At 46.3% G+C, this 26,095-nt stretch overlaps 2 protein-coding genes across 7 annotated transcripts in view; one reads left to right on the forward strand and one right to left on the reverse strand.

The window, feature by feature from the left end:
- Positions 1-2,941, reverse strand: part of HDLBP (high density lipoprotein binding protein) — a 68,834-nt gene extending 65,893 nt beyond the window's left edge. The window contains exon 1 of one of the 4 annotated variants that reach the window (XM_019711667.3): positions 2,802-2,941. Coding sequence is in view for 1 of the 4 variants with exons in the window: in XM_074316469.2 (XP_074172570.2) it covers positions 1,744-1,795 (52 nt within the window). In the remaining 3 variants the exon portion in view is untranslated. Of the gene's footprint in view, positions 1-1,743; positions 2,441-2,786 lie in introns of those variants that run through there. The other 3 variants (XM_019711665.3, XM_074316479.2, XM_074316469.2) reach the window with 3 other exon arrangements.
- Positions 2,942-3,043: 102 nt separating this feature from the next.
- SEPTIN2 (septin 2) overlaps positions 3,044-26,095 on the forward strand; it is a 29,490-nt gene continuing 6,438 nt past the window's right edge. Inside the window, exons 1-10 of one of the 3 annotated variants that reach the window (XM_074316497.2) lie at positions 3,084-3,174; positions 3,687-3,804; positions 8,120-8,150; positions 9,391-9,511; positions 17,484-17,570; positions 18,315-18,438; positions 19,357-19,491; positions 19,679-19,796; positions 24,100-24,201; positions 24,582-24,727. In XM_074316497.2, the coding sequence (XP_074172598.2) occupies positions 8,142-8,150; positions 9,391-9,511; positions 17,484-17,570; positions 18,315-18,438; positions 19,357-19,491; positions 19,679-19,796; positions 24,100-24,201; positions 24,582-24,727 (842 nt within the window). In that variant the 5' untranslated portion in view covers positions 3,084-3,174; positions 3,687-3,804; positions 8,120-8,141. Of the gene's footprint in view, positions 3,175-3,686; positions 3,805-8,119; positions 8,151-9,390; positions 9,512-17,483; positions 17,571-18,314; positions 18,439-19,356; positions 19,492-19,678; positions 19,797-24,099; positions 24,202-24,581; positions 24,728-26,095 lie in introns of all 3 variants that reach the window. The other 2 variants (XM_019711670.3, XM_019711669.3) reach the window with 2 other exon arrangements.

The raw sequence follows: 26,095 nt of genomic DNA on the forward strand, positions 1-26,095 counted from the left end.
TGTCTGGAACCACATGTCTGGCTGTCTTTAAGTGTATTCGAGGAACTTCAGCGTGTCTCGGAAAACAACAGCCTACTAGGGATGTCACTTCCAAAATGATTCTGATTTTAGCAATTTAGAAAAAAAAGAAAAACTCTTCTTTGGCCCAAAATAACTTGTGTAATCACTTTTTAAAATGTTACCGACATGAAAAGTTTAATTCTTTTCCTGGTTTTCAAATGCTGAATGTTGCAGTGCTTATGTAATTTAAGGGAAAAGGCATGCTGACACACAGGTTCTCTGGCTGTTTTTCTACTGGTCAAAAACCTTTACAACATGCATCTTGGAATTTTTGCAGCCGTAACTCAGCAACTGAGAACTCAACTGTGTGCTGTTTCTTCCAGGAGCTGGGTTATTTCTTAACAGAAAAGGGATCCTGTGTTTACTAGCCCTGTGGGAGCACTGTCCACTGAACGGGCCATTCCAAATACAAACAAGTACCACTCAGTACTTCAAAAAGCGTGTTCTCTGCTCAAGCCCTTTTGGTAAATGAGTAAGTTTCAATTGGGAAGCATTATTGAGACTCTATCTGATCCGCTCGGACTAAAGGTCACAAGTCAGCCTGGCAGGCAGTGTCATCATCTGAAACTCCATCCCAGTCAGTGTCTCAGATAATAGGACTGACTGAAGGTCATGAAGTCCTTCACAACAGGATCTCAGCAAGCCCTCCACCACCCGAGAGCTCAGCGGTCTACCAAATACTCAACCTCTTGCCCATATACATACCCTACGATAGCTGCCCCGTGTCTCCTGTGCATGAGCTAGTCTTCCTGTCTAGAACACCTCCTCCTGTCGACTCCACCTGGAAAAACTTATTCATCCCCTGAACCCTAGTTCAAGAACCACATTCTTTGTGAAGACTTTCTAACAGGTAATTACTGCCTCCTCTTTCCCATACCCAAATGTTGTATAGATTTCCATCACTGCACTAAGAACACTGTAATCTAATTATTCTTTTACAAGTAAATACTAGACCATACACTGCTTGAGAAAAAAAAAAGTCTATATCCTTTAGCTTTGCACCCCCCGAACCCTTAACAGTGTCTGGTACACAGCAATTTCCAATTAATGTTTTCTGAATTGAACTGTTGAAGACGTGAAGTTGAGGCTGAAGTCAATCGGAGGCCCCCAACCAAACCAAAGGAAAAAATACTTGATGATTCACAAAATTCTTCCATCAGGCTGCTGAGAAATCAGCTTGGCCCACTGGAGAGGGCCCTGTGGCCTGGAGGTGCTGAAGGTGGGCCAGCGGCCATCTCAGGAGTGCTCTTTCACACACACTGCACATTGACGCAGGTGATGTTAACTTGATTAGAGAAGATGAGGTAAGTCCCCAAACAGGGAAATACCGGTAGCTTAATCCTCATTGTAAATTATTTGGGGGGTATGCTTAGTTTTCTCGAAGGGTAATACTCTTATGATAGGTTACTGTTTCAGACAAAGAGAACTGGGAATTCCCATGACGGAAGCCATTCTTAAACAAATGCCTTCTCAACTACTTTAAACACAGTTCCCAAGCATCCTAGCATAAAAGGTTCTTAGTGAGTTTAGCTTGTGGATACCTAGAGGGTTCAAAAGGGTCAAATATAAACCGACACACTGTCTTTCATCCTGTTTCATTATCCCAGGTTTGCTTCCATAAATGAACATTGATCAGACAAAATGCTGTGACACACTATCTTAACAGGGCCTCAAGAAAGTTACCTGCCAAGAAAGCGACTATCCTTAAGCAGACACCAAACACAGGTGAAATCATTGCCTGAAGACCGCCGCGAACCCTAGGACCCACATCAAAACCCAAAACTGAAGGGCAAGTCACCCTTGCCACTGAAGATTTCAACTCGTCTGTATTCCTTCAGCTGCTTCGTCTGACCATAAACATTGTTCAATAAACAACACATAGGTCGATTTCCCCTTTGGTTTCACATGGTGTGCAAACTCCGTGCAAAGTATGACCCTCTCGTTTTCTAAGTCGTGTAGGAGAGGCTATTTGGCAGCTGGCTCTGAGCACCCAACCACTTTTCAAAAAATGCCCTCAGTATCCCCTAGTGTCAGAAACAGCTTTAGGTTCCAACACTATGCTGCCGCCCATCAGACACTCGAAAAACGTGTTTCCTTTCAGTCGGGAGTTCTACAAAGGCTTCCTGAACGAGCCCACTGGCGAGCTTGAAGGGAGCATCGGACAGCCGCTGGGCCTGCAGGCCGCCAGGAGGGAGAAGGGCCACCCCGGGCGAGGCGGGCGCAGCCCTGCTCCCGTCTCAGCCCCGGCCGGGCAGGTTGCCCTCCGGTCCCCGAGCCGCGTCTCACACCGCGCGACCACACCACAGGGAGAAAGCGAGGGGCCGCGCAGGCCCCAGCCCCGGGCGCACGAAGGCCACGTCCCCGGGGACAGCCGCCCAACTCTATGGTTCGCGCACACAGGCCCGTCGACCCACGTGACCTCCGGCAGCCAATCCAGGCGAGGGCCCCCCGACCATCGAGACGACGGCGACCCGGGGCTAGACCAGCCTCGCTCGGCCACTCGCCGTCGCCGCCCGGTACCGCTCCAGCGCTCCCAGCTCGGTGCTGCCGCCATCTTCCTGGAGGAGAGGGCCAGAGGCGAAGGCTCCCCCCACCGCGGTCGCTCCGCATTCTTACCTCCACCTGCCCTCCCCCGACCGCCTCTCCTCCTCAGCAGTCACTTAGCTCCTTGTAAAGAAACTTCCTCCCCCCACTCTAGTTATCCACAATGCGAAGAATCACATTACCTCTTCCACTCTTACCAGCGTAAGGAAAACAAGCTCATAAAGCAGGAACTGTGGCGAAACAGGCACAAGCCGCCATCTTGGTAAAGGAGAAGAGGCTACGCTTGACCTCCCCCCACCCCCCCAGCCTCTATGTGGCCAACCGCCGTGGGAGGGGCACGGCGCCTGCGCAGAGGCGTAAAACGCGGAGGAGCCTGCGCCTGCGCACTTGGAAGCCGGCGGATGGGGGAAGGAAGACCTAGTTGCGCTGAGGCGAGGACAGCGTTGGCAACGGGGCGGAGCGGCGTGATGACGCAATCCGCCTGCGCGCGGGGCGTGGCGCGACCGGACGGCGGGCACTGGGCGGATCCGCGGTGCGGTCGGTGGGCTTGTGTTCTTCGGCTCCTGGACGGTGAGTGTCCAGCTATGGGTCCTCGCCGCAGCCGGGGTGCGAACTGTGGGCCGATACAGAAGGGCCGGGGGCCTGATCGGGACGGAGGTTGGGCCGCTCCGGGGGTCGCGCGGGCGGGGCTGATGGCGCGGTGTGGGGGAAGGGCGGCCGGCCTGAGGTCCCTGACCCACCTCTGTCCTTTCCCCGCCCTCCTCGGACCTCCCGGACTCTCCCGGACCCTTCCCGGCCACTGCACCCCCTGGAGCCTTGGCTCGGGCGGAAGCGCGGGGTGTGTCCCGGGAGAACCCCAGTGACCCCTTGCTCACCCTGTGGGAATTATGAAGCAGTCTCAGTAACGGGCCTGGGGTGCCGAACGTAGTCGTAGTTCGGGAGGAGAAGTGCACATCGTGGCCTGTCGGGCGCTTTTGTCTTGCGGCCATCCTTTCATCGCCCTGACATGGGCCTTTCCGTCCCGCCAGCCCCTGGTGGGGAGTAAGCCGCGAGAAGTCCTTGCCGCCTGGTTAACTTTCTAGGCCCGCCCTGGCCGCAGATACGAAGTGGAGGAGAGAAGGAAGAGGCCCCTGCCCGGGGCAGGACCGAATCCCGAGGGATAGAGATTGGGGGTACCCAGCATTCCCATGAGGGCCTGAGGTGAGGAGGCCAAGACCTGTGGCTACCGTTGCTTTCAGGAATGCCCCCAACTCTTACGTGACCCACGGGGCCCACAAGACCTGGACACCTTTTGCCTTTCCGGCCTCGTTTTTGCCAGTTATCACCCCTCCCTTCTCTGTCCTCCCCCCACACATAGACACATGACCCAACCACACTGAACTGGTTCAGTCTGCTGTGGTCTTTCTCACTTTTGGCCTTGGCCCAAACCCTTTCTTTTGTCTGGAACCCAGTTCCCTCCCCATCTTCTCGGCCTTTTGCTTGCCTGGTCCCTGCTCTGTTACTCAGGACTTGGCCCAGGTTAGACTTTCTCTGGCTGGAAAAGGTGTTCGCCTGATTCCTTTATGGTACTTCCTGGTAGTCAGCCCTCCACTAGACCGCTAGTCCTATGAGGAGCAGGGGAAGTGCGAATCTTAGTCACCCTTATCCATTGCGCAGCACAGCGACCCCCACGTAGTAGGTTGTCAAATACTTGTTGCATGACTCAAATCATAATACCTCAAGAGAAATTTAGCGCTCTAAAGCAGCCTTGCCGTCATAAGGAGAGATATATAGTGGTGTGAAGGGTCATGGAAGTTATGTCCTGGTGTTTGTAATTTGAGGATCATAGTTTTCATTTTTGGTGGTTCCGATTCAGGCTTTTTTTTGCACCACCCAGCATCCTAACTCGCAACATGTACTGCTCTACTGAATCTTGGCAGTGGTCTCAGCCTTAAAGGATGGCCTGATTTCTTTTTCCCACTTGCCACCTTGATCTCTCCCCCAGTGCAGCAGTTCAGGGTGAAGAAGAAGGACTTTTCCATCAGATCAGATTTGTTCTTGAACTAGCAGGGCAACGTGGGGAAATGGAGAGGGCATGAGGAAGAACCTCCCTCTATTACCATTCATAAATGGGATTCAGGCCCCTTTTTATACCTAACTCCAAGGACAAACTGCTGAAAAAAGAGGTGTTTTCATTATTTTTCCCAGAGAGGGGACACCAAAATTCATTTGGCAGTAGAATTGGGTTGAAGCCATTTATATAGCCGATATCCCACTTTGTACTAATGGTCGCACGTGTCGCTGCAGAAAATGCATTTGACTGCGGGTGGTGCCCAGGATGCTGTTGAGGGTGTTGTGTGCCATATGGTATGTGTACTTTCTCAGATCCAAAGAATTTGAATGCCAGGACATTCCAAGGGCTCTGGATAAGGGATCACAGACTTTCGGGGCCCTACCTACATTGTAGGGTTATTTTGTGGGCTGGGGTGATGTATGTAAATGTAAGAGTAACATGTCAATGAATGGTAGTTGTAGGTAGTCCACTAATATAAATGCCACCAGCAAAATATGTTTATACGTATTGCAAAGAATCCAGTTTTAGCCTTGTTCTTCATCTTTTGTTTTGGAAAAGTTGGTTTCTTCTGTGAATTCGGATGGGAGTATTGTTCTGTTGAAGAAGGAAGCCATGGATCAAGGAGAAAAAACAATTTCTAGCATCTAGAATGAGCACAACCTGAAAGAATAAAATTTTCACTTGACCACATTTTGAGGACTGGGAGATCCAATTGGTCTGCACCCAGAGTTTAAATTAATCATGGTGCTTGGCATTGTGTTGCTGGATCAAGGCTAATTTACTGAAAACCTGGTGCTTCGGTCAATGTCATAAAGAAAAGCAATTGAAAATTTAATAAATTACCGTGTAACTGCTGTAAAGAAAATTTAAACAAATTTTATTTATTTTTTTTTAAATTAAAGTTTATTGGGATGACAATTGTTAATAAAGTTACATATATTTCAGGTATACAATTCTATATATCTCACACTGTGTGTTCACCACCCAGTCAGTTTTCTTTCCATCACCATATATTTGATCCCCTTTTAAACAAATTTTAAAAGAGATGTTTACAGCAGATGTTTACAAATCATGATCTGTTAAAAACTGGGGGAGGGTGTTTAAAAGTAACTCCCAATTGGTAACATTTCTGGGTTGGATCAAGGAGGGTACCAAAAGCACAATCTAAGAAGACACAGCAAAAGCTTCATAGATTCGGATGAGAATTTGGGTTTTACATATTTTCATTATGAAGGAATACTGAAAATACAGAAATTTGGTTCTGATAATATTAAGAAATGAACAAAATAGAAGAGTAACTAAATCCATATGCTGGTTCTTTGAAACAAATTCCTCAGAAGTCCCATTAGAGAAAAAAACCAAATATAGAAAAGAAGGTGTAATGCAGGGTCTCAGCTCCTACTCCCCACACAAGAACACAGGAGACATGAAGGCCAAAAAGGAACAACAACGGAGCCATAGATAGGGGAATCATACCATTATATTCTCGATGGTGGCTGGTCGAGACACAAAAGCAAATATCTGCCGGTACCCCAATGAGGGGTCTATCCTGCACCCCAGTCTCACTGAGGAAGTAGGATCTACACGATCCGCAATCCACCATCCGCTTCTCTGCCAACCAACCAACCCCTAGGCTAGCCACGGCCGTTATATTTGTGGCTAATGGCTAAGTGGTTACAGGTGATAGCCAACTAGTCACAGCTGATGGCCATGTACTACACGAGCCAGCACCTTTCCATGTGAGGTCGAGAGCCTGGAAACTGCTCCCCCCACAGAAGGGTATAGAGGTATAATGAGACATAGGAGACTACATGTATCAGGATGGCCACAGATATGAAAATCTGGAAGAAATGGATGATTTCTAAGACACTGTAAGTTACCAAAATGGAACTGATTACTAGGACGAATACCACTGAACAGCTGAGTCAACATCTACCAATGAAAAGACAGAAGTAGAGCTGAATTCCATCCACCCCACACATCCACCCCTTTTTAAGCCACTGCATGAAAAGGGAAAGCACACCAATTTCTATTATGAAGACAGCACACCTTTAATAACAAACCCAGATGGAGGCCTGAGAAAGAATACTATAGCTAGGCGTAGGTCTGTCTCATGAATATAAGTGCAAAAGTTCTCAGCAAAATATTTGCTGCAATTAGATTCCAGAAATGTACCTATCTATCAATATAAGCTCTTACAACAAATTAAAGTAGAAAATCATATGAACAGATGCTGAGGAGGCATGATAAAATTCAGCAACCAAGTCTAATAAAAACGCTAAAGAAACGGCTTACTTATAATTCAGGTATTGCTGTAAACCAGTGGCAGGTGTCTTTCTTGAATTCAGCTGCTTCCCTTGCCTAGCATTCCTACTTTCCTTTAAGCTTCCCTTAATTTCACTACCGAGGATAATCTGGATCTAGCTTCACCTGGTCCTTAGTAGTCCTTATGTAGAACTCTAGGTTTCACCTGATAACTCCCCCTTCCCACTCTCGGTAATGATCTGTCACAGTGAGGAGCAGTTTCCAGACTGCACGTATTAATGAGTATTCATCTCACCGTCCTCTTCCTCTCCCCTTCTCATTCCTGCCAGACAGGTGAGAGGAAGGCCTCCAGTGGGCCACTAAACAGGAGAACCGAGACTATAACCCTTCTGTGGCCTAAGACTAGAGTCAGGCTTATGAAGCCTCTCTCAACCTTGGTTAACCAAGCCACACGTCGCGGTGGAGGCTCCTCCATTTTTCAAAGGTGCTTGAGGACATTTCCATTCAAAAGGGAAACGTAGGGTATGCAGTATTCAGGAATGTTAAGGTTTGGGGAAAACGGGGAGGCAGGAAGCTTTCTAATAAGTTTCTGAGCTCCAAAGGGAGTCAGATTTGACTGCGTTCATCCTTCGACTTTTTACCAGAGGTTAGCCAACAGACCCCACGTTTCCCAAAGTCTCAAGGCTTCTAAGATTTCTGTTAAAATTCCGAAGATCTCTAAAATTCTCACACCTATCAAATATGCGAGTGCCCTCAGTCCTTCTTCCTTTGCATATTGCTCTGTGTGCCCCACTGTCAGTCTAGTTCTTGGGAGGTCAAGGCATCTCCGACAGCTGTCAACCAGGGCTCTCCAGTGTTGAAAAGGTTCAAAGAGAAAGGAGGTGACACAGTTGCAGAGGTCATGGAAACTTGCCTTTATCACCTGCTGTGTCTGCAGTGCCTAACAATAAGCACTGACATTTGCATATCATTGAAAATATGGCATGAATATAGGTATATATGGTTGCTTTCGTCAACCTAATTATATGTAGTTTATAATGAGGTGATAATTTTACCATTTCTAAGGAAGTATCTGATGTAATTGAGAAGCTGAGTGAAACAAGCTATTGACGCCTTAGGTGTAAGTTTTTTTACATGTCAATTCATGCTAAGCTAAATGTGTATGCATTATGGATATATGTGCTATTTTTTTTATAGATTTCACGAAACCTCACTAAAGATGTCTAAGGTAAGAGCTCACTCTTTATGTGTACAGTATGAGGAGAAACTGCTTTATGTTTTCAAACTTTATAGTCGAGATTTATGATTCATTATTTTTAATACAACTGATATATTTGATTCATTAAGACAGAGCTCTAATTTAATTGTCCTAAAAGCTTTGAACTTTCTTTTTTTAGATTTCCAATTTCTTGTTTCTAAATACATCAGTAACAATCCTTTTAGCCTCCTTAGATCATTCTCAGCAGGCTAATCAAATAATAATTTAAAATTCTGATAATTTATCATGATGAAATTGATGGGGCTCTTAGACTTGATAAATTAGCTTATATTGATTGGCTGTTGCAAATTAGCCCAGAGCCGTGTAATAAATTAGTTCTAAAAGACGTGCTGAGAAAAGCAGAACTTGTGGTTGAAGTTACAAGATCGTCATTTCTTTTTACCTTTTGTTTTTGAATCTTCGGGTATTCCTTTCTATCTAATGCATAAGTATCATACTAATTTTTGCTTTCTATACAAGTAGTAGTATGGAACACCAATAACGGGAAAAAAGAATAAAAATTAACTGTAATTCCATCACCCAGAAATAACCAGTGATAGCATTGTGTGAATGTTCTTTTTTACACATGTGAATATACATTTAAAAAATCAGTTGGTTTAACAAATCAATTGATGTGTCTTTTGATTTCTTCCCATTTATAGTGCGCCACTGCCCAGGTCTATAGCTTTACTGTACTTGCTTTGTCGCATGTCCATTCCTCCTACCGTGTGTCCACTGATCAGGGAATATTGATACTTCAGTGTTGTCAGCTGTGATCTCATTCCCAGTCTTCTCTTCCATGGTCTTTGAAACGAGATGTTCAAAATCCCACTCCAAAGCTGCGTGTCTCTCTCAGCCTTGGTGAGGCTCTGTTCCACAGAGACATGATCTCTTGATTACTTTCCACGAATGATCACACCTGATACGTGGAAGTATTTTCTTCTATGGATTGCTTAGCAGAAATGTAATTTTAGGTCAGCATATAGACATGAAATAATACTGGATTGGTTTTTCTTTCCAATAAGTGTTCATAAGTGAATACCATCAGTTTTCTGATAGAAGGGACCTTTTGGAAGTGTTATTTATGTGTTATTTACGTAGCATATATATTTAATTTGTGAGAGCTAATGATACCTATGTCGCGGCTTGATTATATCTTAAAAGCAACTAATATGTTTATTTGCTCTTTTTTAAAAAAATCTGATTTTAGCAACAACCAGCTCAGTTTATAAATCCAGAAACTCCTGGCTATGTTGGATTTGCAAATCTTCCCAACCAAGTTCACCGAAAATCAGTGAAAAAAGGTTTCGAGTTCACACTAATGGTGGTCGGTAAGAAATTAACTTATACCCTCAAGCTTATTAAATATGTGGAACTCTCCCCTCCCCAACCTGTAGGGTGTACAAATAGTATGTATGACCTGTAAAGTCAAAGGGAAAATTTTGTTGGCAGAATCAAATAACTTGAGAATTTGGGAGGAAGATTCTTTAGAAAATTTGCTTCAGAGGAAAATTATAGTATTGCTGTCATCTCCTTATTTATATGTAGTGGAAGTCTTTACTCATTGTGGCAGCCAGCCTCCCACATGTCTCGCCATGACTCTCACCTCCTGTGTCAGGCGGCTTTCTAGTTGCCTCCCACTGTGAACAGATAGGGCTTACCTGGGGAGCCAGGAGGGCATCACATGAGTGAAGGCGAATGACTTCAAGACTGGGTTACAAAAGACATTGTGGTTTGTACCTCACCTTCTCTTGAATCACTCACTCGGGGGGAAGCCAGCTGCCATGTTGGGAAGACACTCAAGCAACCTTATAGCACAGTGCCCCAAGGCAGGGAACTGAGGCCTGCCAGCAGCCATGTAAGTGACCATCTCAGAAACATCCTCCATCCCCAGTTAGCCTCTCGTGACAGCCATCCTGGCTGACATTGACTGTTACCGCCTGAGAGATGTCCCCAAGCCATAACCACCCACCAGAGCAGACACTCCCAAATTCCTGGCCTGAAAAAGCCATGAAATCATAAAAAATGTTGATTGTTGGTTTAGGCCTCTGAGTTTTACAGTAGTTTGTTACATGTTAATAGATAACTAATACACATATTTAATTAGAAGTGTGTTTGTTTAGTACTCAAAAAAAAAAAAAAAAAAACTCCTTAAATTGTTGTGCTGGATGTATTTTAAACAGGTAATCTTTACAAGTTTTTCTGAATTATTAAATTCCTTTGAAATTTAGTGGTTACTTGAAAATTTTTTCTATTATGTCAGATATATTTTGTCATGGGCTATAGCAAATACTGTGTTTCAGCATGTCCATAAGAAGCTTAACTTGATGAATTATCTACTGATGAACTATTAATTCTGCTTACCATATCACATTTTATTTCATTCTCGATAACTGCAAAATTCTCCAAAAAAGGAGGAGGTAGCTTGACGATGGTCATGTACAGGTAGGATGAATGACTGTTTCCTAGGGTAAAGAGTTCACAAATCTGAAATGAAAGAAAATGTGGGACTCTTGGTCCAGAGAAGTGAATGATGACATGTTTTAGGATCACAGTTACATGATAATGATCGTGAAAATTCAAGTTCCTGATAGAAAAGAGAAATCCATTGCAATCTATCACAGTTATTTAATTTCAAAGCATTCAAAAACAGGCAATAACTTTTGCTTCTGGCTGTGATAGAATAATTCAGAAGTTGACAGACTTCCCCTAAAGGACCAGGTAGTAAATATTTAAGGCTTTGTGAACCATATAGTTTTTGGTGTAGCCACTCAACTTCCTGTGGTCGCGGGGGAACCACTGTAGACAATACGTCTACGAATAGGCATAGCTGTGTTCCAGGAAAGCTTTATTCACAGGGTGGCGGGCAAGGCTACATTTGACCTGAGGGTTGTAGTTCGCTGATCACTGAAATTACTGCTACCAGACTAGTCCTGGCATGAGTAACTGAAAGGCTGATGAAAATATAGCAGACAGCTCCTCTGGGATATTATACAACAGGCATTGCAGGACTTCCGTCCTTGAGAGAAGGAACACAATCACATGCATTGTAAAGTCATTGCAGCTTTCTGCCATCCCTGCCCCTGCCCCAGGGAGGGGTAACTCAGCCAGAGCCCAGGAAGCTCAGAGCTGAAGGACTCAGTCATGATTCAGGGAAGCCTAGGTGGCTGGATCCTGAGGTAGGTAGCGTGGTGCGTTCCAGAACAGATGAAGGACTGCAAGAAATCTGCACTGAGAGGACCCTGGCTGAACACGAACGTGCCTATAGGTAGGATAGAATTCCACGAGCCTGGGCAAAATGTGACCAAGCTGACCTGGGGATTGCATGGAGCTGGGGAGCCACAAGGAAGTTGAGAGACCTCGAATTCCAGCCAAGCAGAGGAGACATTTTGCTGAGCTCCCAAGGCATCCAATGGAATCTCCAAAAGTCCTTGCTTAGGAGTAGGACTAAACTGGACGCAAAGGCTGTTTTAAAGCCTCCCTAACAGTTTTTAAGCAAAACTTGAAAGAATCACGTTGGTTTACACATAAATGTACTGCTTTCAGAACAAGACTCAACACTCACTAGAGAAGGACATCAAATTCAGACATTTGCAGTGTGACATTCATAATATCTAGCATCTGACAGAAAATTATTGGATATGCAAAGAAGCAAAAACCATGTGGCAGAGAATAAGACGAGAAATCCAGCAACAGATGCAGACCCGGAAATGACGGATGAGAGAACAGGCAAAGAACCAGAAGTATTTTAAATACGCTCCTCCACTGATAGGACAACATGAATATAATGAGCTCAATAGAAGCAAACAAAAAAAGAACCACAGGGAACATCTAGAGATTTTTATTTTAATGCAGCATCTGAGATGAAATAAAATAGATGAGACAAATAGGAAAGGTGTAGCAGAATGTCAGCCTTGAACTCAACCATCTTATAATTATACGTCAGTGGACGAGGCAGAGGAAGGAGTCCAGCAGGAGGGGATCAGCGAGTGATGTGCCGCCTGCGCAGTAGAGCATTGCTCAGCACAGGGCGACGGGCTGCTGGATGCAGCAGCGGGGAGCAGGCTCGGAGCCCACTGTGCTGAGCGAAAGCTGCCAGACAAGAGGGCATGGTGTACAAGCCCACGTATGAAGTTCTAGAATAATCCATCCATAGTGACAGGACGCAGACTGGTGTGTGCATGCAGTGGGGGCAAGAGGGTAGAGTTGACTAAGTGGTTAAAGGAACTCCTTAATGGTGTGGAGATACTCTTTATCTTGAGTTTGAATGTAGACTGTTGCCAGAACGGATCCGACTGTATGGTTTAAATGGGTGCATTTAACTGATTGACATATTTGTAAACTATACCTGTGTGAAGTTGATAAAGAAAGCAGGTAGTTAGGGGATTAGAGGTAAGGTGGAACTGCAAAATACCTGGAAAGTTAACCACAAAACCCTCAACTTTTAAATTGTAACTATGAGCAGTTCAAGAGAAATGGTTTATCGGGAAAACTCAATGCCCCCAACTTGTAAGTCTGGAGACTATTGAAGAGGAAAGGTAGTTTTTAAATTTTGGCAGACTTCTAAAGAAATGAGAAATTGCACAAAATGACAGACCAAGTGCAAATGAAAAGTTGCAGACGTTTGGGCAGCAATCTGCACAGAACTTTAAAATCACAAATAAGTTGTTTAAAGACCTCAAGGAAGGAAGCCAAGTGGCGACCCATCCATGAAAGAACATGAGCATGCTGCTGAAGTGTCTACTCAAAGGGTGCTAGTTGGTAATAACTTAAGTCATTAGCCTCCCACAATTAGCTGGGATGGTGGCTCAATTTATAAGAAAAGCAAAATTGAAAATAGCTCATTGCCAAATATATTACCTGCTGGAAAATCAATAGGATGGTTAGTGAGACCAAATTTACAAGAGGGCTGGAGTGGACACTAAGAACTTCAGAACTAAGCTAAAAAAATGTAAGCTGCCTTAAAGTAAAAATGTGCTAGCATAATTGTAGGTTCTTGCGTTCTGGGGTTGTGGGTACTCCTTCCTGAGGGCACGGGAGCCGAGGGCGCGGGGCAGCTCTCCAGTGTGTGGAGCCTGCGGAGCATCCTCCTGGCAGCTCCATCCTGCCGTCACTGGCACATGACTGGAGTTGCCTGAATGGGCAAAAGGGCTGACCGCTTAGAACGTCCTGCAGAGCCTTCTGAAAAGGCCCTCGTTACCTGTTAAGGAACCAGTTTCTTGTTGGTGAAAATCAAAGGTAAATGTGAAAAGAACCTCCCCCAGGTTAGAAAGCTCTTTATTTCCTAGTGTTCCTGGTTTGGCCTGAGTTTTGTTGTTGTATATTTTTTAGGGCCTAGGTTTTAAAAAATAAAACTTCAGTTTGATTAAAATCTAGAGCTTTTTCCCCCCTCCTTTTTAAAAATTTTAATGGGGAATAATAGGGAACAGTGTGCCCTTCCAGGGCCCATCAGCTCCAAGTCGTTGTCCTTCAATTTAGTTGTTACCTGCTATGGAGGGCACAGCTCAGCTCCAAGTCCAGTAGCCGTTTTCAATCTTTAGTTGCAGAGGGCGCAGCCCACCATCCCATGTGGGAATTGAACGGCAACCTCGTTGTTTAGAGCTCGCGCTCTAACCAGTTGAGCCATCCGGCTTCCCCTCTGGAAGCTCAGCAGCAGCTCATTGTCTTCAATCTAGTTGTGGAGGGTGCAGCTCACTGGCCCATGTGGGAATCGAACCGGCGACCCTGCTGTTCAGAGCTCACAGTCTAACCAACTGAGCTGTCTGGCTGCCCAAAATCAAAAGCTTTTGAGACAATCTCACAATGTTATTCGTAAAAGGAAGCTCAACTTTTCTCACCCACCGCATATTTTTAATGTTACATCACCACCGTGTGCCTGATACTGTGTATTTCTTCCTAGCTGGTGAAAACATGGGCCATTTTGTAAATTGAATACCTCCCGTCCCAATCAACCTTTGCTATTACCACTTTTAAAGGATATTTCAGTTATTATAAGATCGTTGGCCCCAGTGTGTTTCTGTTAAATTTTTTGTATAATACTGGATTTGTACTGGTCCAGATCCCAGTGTGTCGTTTCCCCCATTTAAAGGCACCTATTTGAGAAACGCCTGCCTGGGATAAAGAGGCCAGTGAGTGTGGACAGAACAAAGCTAGGCCCTCTCAGAAATCTAGCCCAGGAGTAGCATCGTGTTCTGAGTTAACGAGCACAGTGTGTGTACATGTCACCCAAAAGCTATTCCACGTGACATAATCGCGTCCACCCTTAAAGTGAAGATGTAGAATTTAGAATCAGCTGGGATACTGTCAACTGCTGTTTGAGAAGAGGCTGTCTCAGATGCCTTTGCTCACATGTCTTCTCCAACCCAGCCCCTTTCAGCCTTATTTTCCATGGCCGTCATGACTCAGACGGTGAGAGTAACTTTGTCATCTGCCCCACTGGGCTGCAAGGTTCCACGGGAGCAGGCACTTATCTGTCCTGTTTTCTGTTGTGTCCCAGCACCTAGACCTGTGCTGGGGACACAGTATATTTACCACATGTTGGAAAACCCCCCATCAGGAGTAGTAAAACTATAAAAGGGCATTGCTGGACAGCCTATTAAAAGGATAACTTCGGCGTTTAGTCACATTCGCACACTCTTGTATTTGGACACGTTAAACACGTAATTCCAGTTTTGTCTTCTTCCTGTTCCTTTTCATCTGTGAAAATTGAGTCTAAGTAAAGTGTAGTCCTAATTTCATACAGGTCTGACAATTAAGTTCGAGAACTTGCTACCGTGCGCTTACATTGACAACACTGTACAAACAGCTCGGGAAGGTTTCATAACCTTCGTATATCCGTGTCTCACAGCTGTGTTCATGTTGATGTGTGGCGGTGTCCTGTTTAGGGGCATTATTGTTGTTGCGTGTTTTTGTGCGCCGTCGTGAGAATGAGCTTGAATTAGAACAACAAACAAACAGTAAATTTCTTGTTAAACTTGGCAAGAGTGGAAGTGAAATCAGGGACATGTTAGTCCAAGTTAGGGTTTCCAGGCGGGAATTCTCCCCGTTCTCAGGAATTTTTTTTGCCTTCCTGTTCCCAAATCCCGAGAAAAGTTGGTTGGGAAATCGGGAAAATCGGCTCCTTGAACCTAATAATACCCACAATGGGAAATAAACGTACTACTCACAGTGTATCTCTTAGACGTTTTTCCTATTTATCGCTAGGGTTTCCGGGTGGGAATCCCCGCCCGTTCTTGGGAATTTTTTTTTTTCTTTTCCATTCCCGAATCCTGAGAAAAGTTGGTCAGGAAATTGGGAAAAATCAGCTCCTTGAACCCAGGTGGCTGGTAGTATTGGCCGTCACTTTGTGGAAACTATTCATCGTGGAGAACACAGAACAGTTTACGTCTCGGGATTCAGGAACGGGAAAGCGGAAAAAATTACTGAGAATGGGTGGAATTCCCACCTGGAAACCCTAGTCCAAGTTTATGGAGATAATGCTATGAAGAAAACGGCAGTGTACAAATGGATTTAACGTTTGTACTGATGAAGAGAGATCAGGACAGCCAGTAACAAGCAGAACTGACGAAGACATTGCAAAAATTTGTCGACTTACGTGTCAAAATCATCAGCTGACTGTGGGAAGCATAGCAGACCAAGTAAACATCGATAGAGAAACAGTCAGGAAAATCTTCACTGAAAATCTTGGCATGAGAAAGTTATGTGCAAATATGGTCCTGAAGGAGCTCACTGACGAACAAAAGCAAAGGAGAGTCCAAGTTTGCCAAGACCTTTGGGAGAGGCAAGACGATGTTTTGGGCCGTGTTATCACTGATGATGAAACATGGGTGTACCGATATGACCCTGAAACAAAGCGTCAAAGTACACAATGGAAGTCAGCCAATTCTCCACGACCAAAAAAGTTCCGTCACTCCAAAGCAAGAGTCAAAATGATGTTGCTAACCTTTTTTGATATCAGAGGGATTACTCATTATGAATTTGTACCAACTGGACAGTTAACCAAGTTTGCTAGTTGAAAGTGCTGAAAAGGCTCCGTAAAAAAAGATGAAAACCACCTAAACATTTCACCAACAACTCATGGTTCTTGCATCTTGACAAAGCACCAGCTCCCACGGAACTCTCTGTGAGGGAGTATTTAGCCAGTAAACAAATAACTACATTGGAATACCTTCCCTACTAACCTGATCTGGCCCCCAATGACTTCTTTCTTTACCCAAACGAAGATAAAGGAAATAGTGAAAGGAAGATATTTTGATGACATTCAGGACATCGAGGGTAATACGACAACAGCTCTGATGGCCCTTCCAGAAAAAGAGTTCCAAAATTGCTTTGAAGGGGGGACTAGGCACTGGCATCGGAGCATAGCTTCCCAAGGGGAGTCCTTCAAAGGTGACCGTAGTGATATTCAGCAATGAGGTATGTAGCACTTTTTCTAGAATGGGCTCGTGAACTTAATTGTCGGACCTCATGTCTACACATTCCAGACTCACTCTTTTGTCCTGGACTTTGCCAACACTCATGATTTCTAAGGCAGGTGTGTCCTCCTTCCCATGCTGTGCGCGACGAGGCAGGGGAGGTTCAAACCCGGGAAGCCGGGCGGCAGTCTGGCAGAATGTTCACAGTCCACAGTTTCTGTAATTGAAGAGGGACTGGGGCATGTTCTACACGTCAATGAGTGTGGTGCCCAAACTGGTCATGCAACACTGGGCACGGAGCAGGGAAGTTGCCGGACATGGGCAGTTGCCAGTGTTGGGACATGGGGGTGTTTCAGACGGGAAGAGAGGAGGGGCTGCAGTCGTCCTGTCTACCAGGGGAGATTCCATCTGGCCATGTCCAAGGCAGTCTCGGTTCTGTCCTGTTTGCCATCGCCGCGGCCTGGGAGGCGCAGTGCTGTTGACATTGTTCAGTACATGTGTTCAGTTTTCTGGAAATGGGGCAAGTTAAACGATTAGCAAAACATCACTGAAAATGTTCTTTGCATTTTGTTTTATCAGAAAATAAAGACCCTCCTCTAGCTCCATCCCATTTATGCAGGGTGAGATCATATGTCTGATACAAGATGTACGAATTCTGGAACCCACAGACCTGGGTTGAGGTCAAGGCCCTACCCTGGGTCGAACACTGCCCGTGAGCCCCCGTTTCCCCATCATTGGAAAGGGGAGTTCTACCAAGTTCACAGCCACAGTGTGGCGTCCAGAGAGAGGTGTTTGTGAGGTGCTTAGCCCGGTGCCGGGCCAGCAAGCACCCAGCAGGTTACCTGCCGTCCTGATGACGCCATGACACTGTTCTCGTTTTCATTTGAAGGTGAATCGGGTCTAGGAAAATCAACTCTCATCAACAGCCTGTTCCTGACCGACCTCTACCCAGAGAGAGTCATCCCCGGCGCTGCAGGTACACAAGCCACACGGTCTCCATGCACGTCTGCGTGGACATTGCTGAGGCGACATCACATGCTTAGGCCCGAGCCCTGTGTCTTGTTTGTTTGATTTAAACACAGAGAACACAAGTGGTAGGAAGGGCGCTGCACTGGAGGTCTGTGGATTGGAATTATGGACGCTGCCACGGACCATGTTGCCTCCTCCCTGCAGGTTTCTTTGTCTAGGAAGTGTAATAAATATTTCCATCTGTATTAAATGTTCGATGGGAGGATCAGGTGACAGTGCTGTCACAGAAAAGGCTGTGCAAGTAGGAGGTGACTGGGAGTAGGGGCAGGATGCCTGCTGCTGCTAGCGAGCATCCCCACGCAGGACACAGGCTTCTGGGAACACTGTTGCCGCGTGTGCTCAGAACAGGAGCACCTGGGACCTGGGCTGCCGCGTGGACACAGCCTCTGGGATTCAGCTTATCCGTGAACCTAAATCCTTCCCTTGGTCCTGGGAAACGACATCATGCTTTTCAATATTGGCGTTTGTACCTTCCCAGGCAGCCCTTGAGTCTTCGCTTAGGTGTTTCCCTTGCTGACTCTGGTATCATTTTCACACAATCCTCACGTTATCTTCTGGGAACCTTCCTCAGAGAGAATAGTGACTTCCAAATCATTTGTTTATGATAAAGTAACCAGCGGGCCCTTTCGTCTTTTTGCATACTGGCTCAACATTTAAGCACATTCACTATGTAAGTTTGTTTCTTTTCTAGAGAAAATTGAAAGAACTGTCCAAATTGAGGCTTCAACCGTTGAGATTGAAGAGCGAGGGGTCAAGCTGCGCCTGACAGTGGTGGACACACCCGGCTATGGGGACGCCATCAACTGCAGGGACTGGTACGCACGCCGGGGATGCGCTAGGGTTTACATTTATTCTAGCGTGTTTAGGTTTACAGTGTCACCAAGTGATTATAGGTCTGGAGTATGTGTAGATGGTGAAATAACGAGACAGTTGAAAGCATGTTAATTACGACATGTTAAATATGGAGTTCCACAGAGTATTTTTTCCTCTTAGAGCATTTAGAGCTGAGATCCCAGCCAATTATCCACCCAGTGCTGGTATAAATGAAACCGCCTGGTTCAGCCATGGTCAGTGGACACGATATCGGGGTATAGTCTTCCTCCTGCCCATATGTGAGGAAATGAGGCCTCTTAGACTCACTCAAGTCATGGTGCCTGTAAATGGCTGCCCTTGGCGTCATTTGCACAAGCAAGGAATGAAGAAGTAGAAGACAAGAGTGGTCTGTCCCCAGGACCGGGCAGAGAGTAGCACTTCCATCGTACAAAGTCCCCTGGTCTGCTCCCTGTGAGCCGGAAGCACCGACTTCCTAGCACTAGGTGAGGAGAGGGAAGGGGCAGAGGCCTGCCTTCTCTCCTGCAGGTCATTCTGGCATCGTACGGTATGCTGCATTTCCGGCTCACACACCTGTCTGGCCCCCATGTTCAGCTCTGCCCGCACCCCTCTTTGCAGTCACACCCCCTGAAAGCATTGGCAGCCCAGGGTCTTCATCAAGTCTCCTCAGGCTGCCTGTGGCTATTCCATTCAGGCTTTTGACCCCAACATGTAAGGGAAATTAGGCTTGGCACGGTTTCCAGAAATCTCCATCATGCCAAGTACAGGAGTCAGTTTCCATTCACATCCTGCAGATGAGCTCAGCTGACATGTGGTGGGTGCAGGGGCCAGGAAGACGAAGTTTGTCTTTTGATTGGGGTTGCCTGCCTGTGCATCCCGTCACCATTCATACTTTCTATCAGCTTTAAGACAATCATCTCCTACATTGACGAGCAGTTTGAACGGTACCTGCATGACGAGAGTGGCTTGAACAGACGCCACATCGTGGACAACAGGGTGCATTGCTGCTTCTACTTCATTTCCCCCTTTGGACATGGGTACGTGGTCGCTGGCTCCCCACAAAGGCCTGGGTGTAGAGTAGAAAGCATCTCTGCTAGCTGGGCTCGCAGCGTTCCCAAAACTGCGTATTGTGATGCAAGAACTGAGATAATTTTGAGAGAGAGAAATTCTGGGTGGTCTTCCTTTTTCCCTAAATATGTGACACCTCTCCACAATTATTTTTAGGCTTAAGCCCTTAGATGTCGCGTTCATGAAGGCGATACACAACAAGGTCAATATTGTGCCTGTCATTGCAAAAGCTGACACCCTCACTCTGAAGGAACGGGAGCGCTTGAAGAAGAGGGTGAGTGCAGGGAGGGAGGGAGGAAGGAACGAATGGGATGTGGGGTGATGAGTTGGTGGTGGGTTTTCAGCAACATGGAACGCTGACATGTTGTCTTTGCCTATTTTGGCTTCGCCAAGGGTATTGAGTTATTACTATTTATAATTCATCTCTGACTTAGCAGGTGGCTGTGTGCTGACTCTGACATGTTGGGTAAATGCAGTGAATGTGGAGGTGTGGTCACGTCCGTGAGGTTCTTACGTCAGCAAAACATGTCCCTCCACACAACCCCCTGGGCACGTGGCTAGTTACAGCAGTCTGCGGTTGACTGTTGTAAGGGCCTGCATTTGGATGTAAAGCTGCGGCAGCACTGTTGTCTGTCGGCCAGCCGTGTGCCCCTCGCACATGGAAAGCACCCCCCCGTTGCTCTGCTCAGAACCCACAAAGTGTTTCTTCCATGTGTGTCTGGGTCTTCCCACTGTGCCCCTTGGCCCCTGACACCAGGGATCGTTGCTTTGCTCACCTGTGTATTCCACAAGTTCAGAACAGGACCTGGCACGTGCCAGGTACTCAGTAATGCATATGTAGTGGACACTGCTACGCATGTGTCTTCTCAAATTGTGCAAGTCAGACGGATTCTTAGAAAGGACAGTGACGCATATTTCAGTTTTTGAAAGATGGCTCACTATCCCCCACATTGTGACAGTGTACAATCCCAAAGCAGCATGTGGCGTGCTCTGCTCTCCAGCCTGGGAACAGCCCTGGGAATGTTACCAGTTTTTGGTCAGGTGTTTCCCGGTTGCTAGTGCGAGTATTTGTCCCTGTGCTTGGTGCCCATGGCGTGTTCTCTTGGGTTTTAGAGCCTTGTCTCTCTTTTCATTGCTTTTCTATTGACTGACAGATACTGTTGTTTTCAGACACTGACTATATGTCGCAGATGATTGATTTCACCCAGTTTGACCTTCGTGTTTTCACAGCTGTCTTCTCCATAGCAGTCTCTAACTGAAGTACTCACGTTTCTCGGCCGTTTCCTTATTGTCTCAGGGTTGCCAATCTTAGGAACTATTCAGGCCCTTGGAAGTGCCCCTGAAAGCACAGTGATTTTTATGCTTCACAATGAGTATTTTAGCAATTCCTGTTTAATGGAGCTCCACCTTTTATTGGCTGTTACATTCAATTCCGGAGAGGTAGGGGAAGGGGTTGTCTGGGTTAGCGTGCTTTATACCCACTCTAATCCTGTGTCCAAAACACTCGGCCTGATCTCAGAGTCTGAAGTGAAGTGAAATACTTTCTGCCCTTGTCTCTTTTATCTTGGGGGCCTTTTTAATCCCTTCTCATTACCTGGTTTCTCCCATTTGCCTACCACAGTACTGTTTCCCCTTGATCCAAAAGAACCTCTAGCACCTGTCGTTTGTTTTAGTCTTCTACTCCTGGTGTCTTCTACCCTCTTCTTAATCTCTGACTCTCGCCTCCCCTGCCCACCTGCAGTTGTCCTGTCTTGGGCGTGGCCAGCGGTTCCATCATCAGCGTGGGGCCTCGCCAGTGGGGTTTGCTGTGTGCTCCCGAGACTTGTCTTTCAGCCTCTCTCACCACTTTCTTCCTGGTCCCTGCATGTCAGCATTACTTAGTATTATTCTGGTCATATCATCACCTGTGGCTTCTGCTTTTCCCTTCTAAGAATTGTATTACTTTTCATGGGAACCACTTGTGTGAACAGGAGTCCTCTCTCCCCCACTGGTGAGCTCTGCTCCCAACTTCCTGAGCTCTGTAAATGGTCCCACAATTCTTGCCATCACCCGGGCTGAAAAATGCGTAATTATTCTTGATTCATCACTTTCTCAATCCTTTTCTAATTCTAAAAGGCCTACTTATTAAATGTTTCCCGGCTCTTTTCTTGTCCATAGTGTGATTATGTTTGAGGCCATCGTAGGAGAAAAGGTGGTCAGCAGGGTGGGTAATAGGTGGGAACGGGGGCAAGTGGGTTGGGCCATGCCTACAAGGTATGATCAAAAAATATGGTGAATGTTTAAATAAATTAAAAAAAACTTATTACAATAAAAGACACATTGCCATTAGTTCCCCTCAAAGTACTCCCCCTCTCTTTGAACACACTATCCCATCGTTCGGGCCACTTTCTGAAGCAGTTCTGGAAGTCCTTTTTTTGTGAGTGTCTTCAGTTGTGCTGTTGTGGCTGCCTCAATGTCCTAATTCAATTCAAAACATTTTATCTTTCATGATCATTTTGACTGTGGGGAAATCGCACCAATGCCAGATCCGGTGAATAAGGTGGATGAGGACACACCCTAATGTTTTTATTTGACAGAAATTGCCATACCACAAGGGATGTGTAACGCAGAGCCTTTCCATTGTGATCACAAAATATGGTAAATGCTGCTGCCGAGTGCCATCCAATGGAAAGGCAGGAATCTTCAATACAGGCAGTGGCGCTTCGAACCTTAGTAACAGTGTGTGACAAGTTTCAACTTGTTCGGTGCAGTCAGCTGTGTGTGAGCTACAGTTGAGAGGTGTGTTCTAAAGTGTGTGTAAATTATTCTCCATCATGACAACATGCCGTGTCACACATCAGTACGGCAATTTCTTTCAAATAGAAGCATGACAGTGTGTCCTCATCCACCTTATTCACTGGATCTGGCACGTGCGACTTCTGGCTCTTCCCCAAAGTCAAAATGATTCAGGACATCGAGGCAGCCACGACAGTGCAACTAAAGATGCTCACGAAAGAGGACTTCCAGAACTGCTTCAGAAAGTGGTAGCAAGAAAGATGGGCTAAGTGTGTGAAGCGAAGGGGGTATTTTGGAGGGGGATTAGTGGCATTGTGCCTTTTACTGTAATAATTTTTTTTTGTTTAAACATTTACCATATTGTTTGATCGCACCTCATACTGCTCAGCTTCTGCCTCCTCCATTTCGTTTAGGAATGACAAGTGGAGAGAAGACTGCAGGTCAGGCTGCAAAGAAAGGATTAGGGGGACAGGAGGTTCCTGAAGCAGTGCAGACAGTCTGTTAAGTAAGATTTTGATCATTGGAGGCAAGAAAGGTCACACTAAGAACAAATTCAGGAACAGGGTGTGAGGTAGCGGTGATTCCTCCTGAGTTGGCTTCTGTTTTCTCTTCCCTAAGGGTTATAGATGTAGGAAATGCCAGTCCTGGAGAGAATTTTTGTAGGAGTTTATTTGATCCAAACTGACGGCACGTGCCAGGATCGAGATCGCAAATGCTCCCGAGAATAGCAGCTTTGCAGCTTCCTTTATGCGTTTGAGGTTACGGAGGGAACAGAAGGAAGATGACATGAGGAGAAAGCAGGCGGGATGGAGCACAGGAGAGTTAAGACTGTGCTCTTGCTTTACGAGGAGGGTCTGAAGGGGGCATTTCGAGGTGTGGGAACCTAGATGCACAGAAACATGGGCAGGGCTGCTTACAACCAAGATAACCTTTCAGTAAAGAAGTCATAGGCCTGGGCGGGACGACCCTGTGACCTCCCCAGCTGGGGGTTTACCCTCAGATCACCCTGAGGTGACTTCCGTGGAGTCCCTGTTTTTCCATCCGCAAGGCCCAGGTCCTGGGGTGTCAGTAGGCGGAGCTCCAACCTGCCTTGGACCTGGTGGTGTGCCCAGCATGTGGGGGCCCTGGGAGCTGGGTTTGTGAGTCACTGACTGATGAATGACTGCTTGCCTGAGCTCCAGCCCCTCTAGGCTGGTCTGCGGCCTGGTTGACACTGCAGAGTGGGATGCCAGTACTGGTCACTTTCTGCCTATTCAATGACAGTCGGATCCCCAGGGGACCATAATCCATTCGGGGACCTCTGCACTTGGTCCCCTAGTTGTCCTGCGGTCTTAACCAGCTACGTGTCCTGCGTCCCTGCCATCCTGGATGTCTTGTTCCCAGCACACCTCTTGTGTGCCCCCTCCTCGGCCTGTAAGACTTCAGCCTGTTGTTCAGGGACGCCTCAGGTGACACGCGGGGCTCTTCTGTGCCTGTGGCATCTGGCTGCATGTCCCCATCTCTCCCATGGCATGTGTTGTTCTTGAGGCTAGCTGGGGCATGATCTCATTGCAGCCACTGTGCTGGGGTTTTGTACGCTGACGGTGGTGGTGCATTATTGTTCTGGACAGAGGTGTCCCCCCAAATGCAAGCATAGGTACCTTTACGGCAGCTTATAAAATCATTTGAAAGTGATTGTCATAATCCATTGGATTCTTCATTGAAGTTTGGTGATTCTGATGTATTGCCCAATGCAATGAGTTAGACTTAACAAAGATTTGTGTAGTTCGTTAAAATGGTTCCTGGCTTTGTCATTATTTCAGATTCTGGATGAAATTGAAGAACATAACATCAAAATCTATCATTTACCTGATGCAGAGTCAGATGAAGATGAAGATTTTAAAGAGCAGACTAGGCTTCTCAAGGTAAGAACTCTGCACGCGTGTGCTCAGAGCAACTCAGTCCTGTTGCCTGTTGCCTACGCTTAAGACAGGAGTGGGCAAAGGGCCAGATCCTGGTCGGCTTGACTGAGGGATTGCCGGGTGGGTTTACTTACTCTAGTGTCTCTGCTTTCAGTGTATTCTGACCTAGCTGTCCCTATAAGGCTTAAATCTTACTGCAGGCCTAATTTACTGTCATGCAGTTTCTCCCACTTCGAAAGAAAATTCTGTGTACTGCTAGCTTTTCAAGTCCACCTTGTAGCAAGCAGCCAAGTGCTCCGCCCATATGCTGACGTCCTGTGCCCGCAGGGACCATCACGGTTCCTTCCCCGTGGGGCCCGTCTACCCCCTGTGTCTCTCTCCAGGCCAGTATCCCGTTCTCTGTGGTTGGATCCAATCAGCTGATTGAAGCCAAGGGCAAGAAGGTCAGAGGCCGCCTGTACCCGTGGGGTGTCGTGGAGGTGGAGAACCCAGAGCACAACGACTTCCTGAAGCTGAGGACCATGCTCATGTAAGACACTGTCGCACCCATCGGCACGAGAGCCGCGCCGCACAGTGCGGGGTGCCTGGGGCCTCCTTCAGCTCCCGGCTCCCCCTGGGCAGAGGCCCTCACCTGGGAACAGAGCGGAGGCCTATGGCTTCAGCCCTCTCCTTCCTTACTGGTCTCTCTGGCCTCTTTTGAGGCGAAATGTAGACTAGACTCGAAGCCCGACGTGGTCGCTCCTGGCATGGGAAGGCCCTGCGGTGGGGCGCCCAGCAGCTTCCCCAGCGCCAGCTGTCAGTCTCGGGCCCTTGTCACGATGGCCCCAGCCAGCCTTGACGTTCTTCAATCGATTCTTAACAGCTAGAGCAGACGTGACTACAGAAACAGACTGTTTTCCTCTGCAAATAGATTTCACACTAGTCACGTCCGGTCGGTGCTGTTGCCCTCGAATGGAGAGGCTGAAAGAAAGTATTGCTCCAGTCTATTACCCTTGAATCAGACGATCTCAGAGAATGGCTCACCTAGGTAACCTTGGAGTTACTGAAGGTCGCTCTCTGGGCCACGTGTCTCACTTGCATGAACAGTTTTTAGTGAATTACAAATCACTAAAATACCATTAAAATTACTCAAGCTGATAACGTGTTTCCCAAAAAATAAGACCTAGCTGGACCATCAGCTCTAATGTGTCTTTTGGAGCAAAAATTAATATAAGACCGGTCTTATTTTATGATAAACCGGATATAGTATATTATGATGTAATGTAATATAAATAACCAGATCTTACATTAATTTTTGCTCCAAAAATTTTTTTGTTAGAGGTGATAGTCTGGCTAGGTCTTATTTTTGGGGAAACAGAGTAATTCTGTCACAGCGTAAGGCATTTAAAGTGAACCCCTGGCCTTTCAGGGATGTGTTCCCCCCAAATGCAAGCATAGGTACCTTTGTGGCAGCTCAAAATCATTTGAAAGTGACTGTCGTAGTCCATTGGATTTTTCATTGAAGTCTGGTGATTCTGATGTATTGTCACAGAGGTGGACTGTGTGGAGGCTGTAGGGTCCAGTGTGTGTTTTCAGAAAGGGAGGATGGGCCACCCCTGGGCTGTGACCTGGGCCGTTGGCTTGGATCCTGAGTAACAGGAACACGGCATCTTTATTCACTCATGAGTGATTACGTATTAAAAAAGGCTGGGCAAAAAAACCCAGGAACATTTTATACGATGATTAGAGGACTGTAAGTGCTGTTTCTATTTTATGCAGAATATTAATACTTAATTTTATTCTTTATAAGCTCTTCTTTATAGCTTAAATTAATTAACTTCTGGCATAACTGTTGAGCTTAAGAAATCATGACTATTTGAATTGCATGTTTTCTCGAAGTACTTTTAGAAAAGTGTAT

This window comes from Rhinolophus sinicus, chromosome 17 (assembly GCF_057876585.1).
Source record: "Rhinolophus sinicus isolate RSI-liver-muscle chromosome 17, RSI-T2T, whole genome shotgun sequence".
Classification (NCBI taxonomy): domain Eukaryota; kingdom Metazoa; phylum Chordata; class Mammalia; order Chiroptera; family Rhinolophidae; genus Rhinolophus; species Rhinolophus sinicus.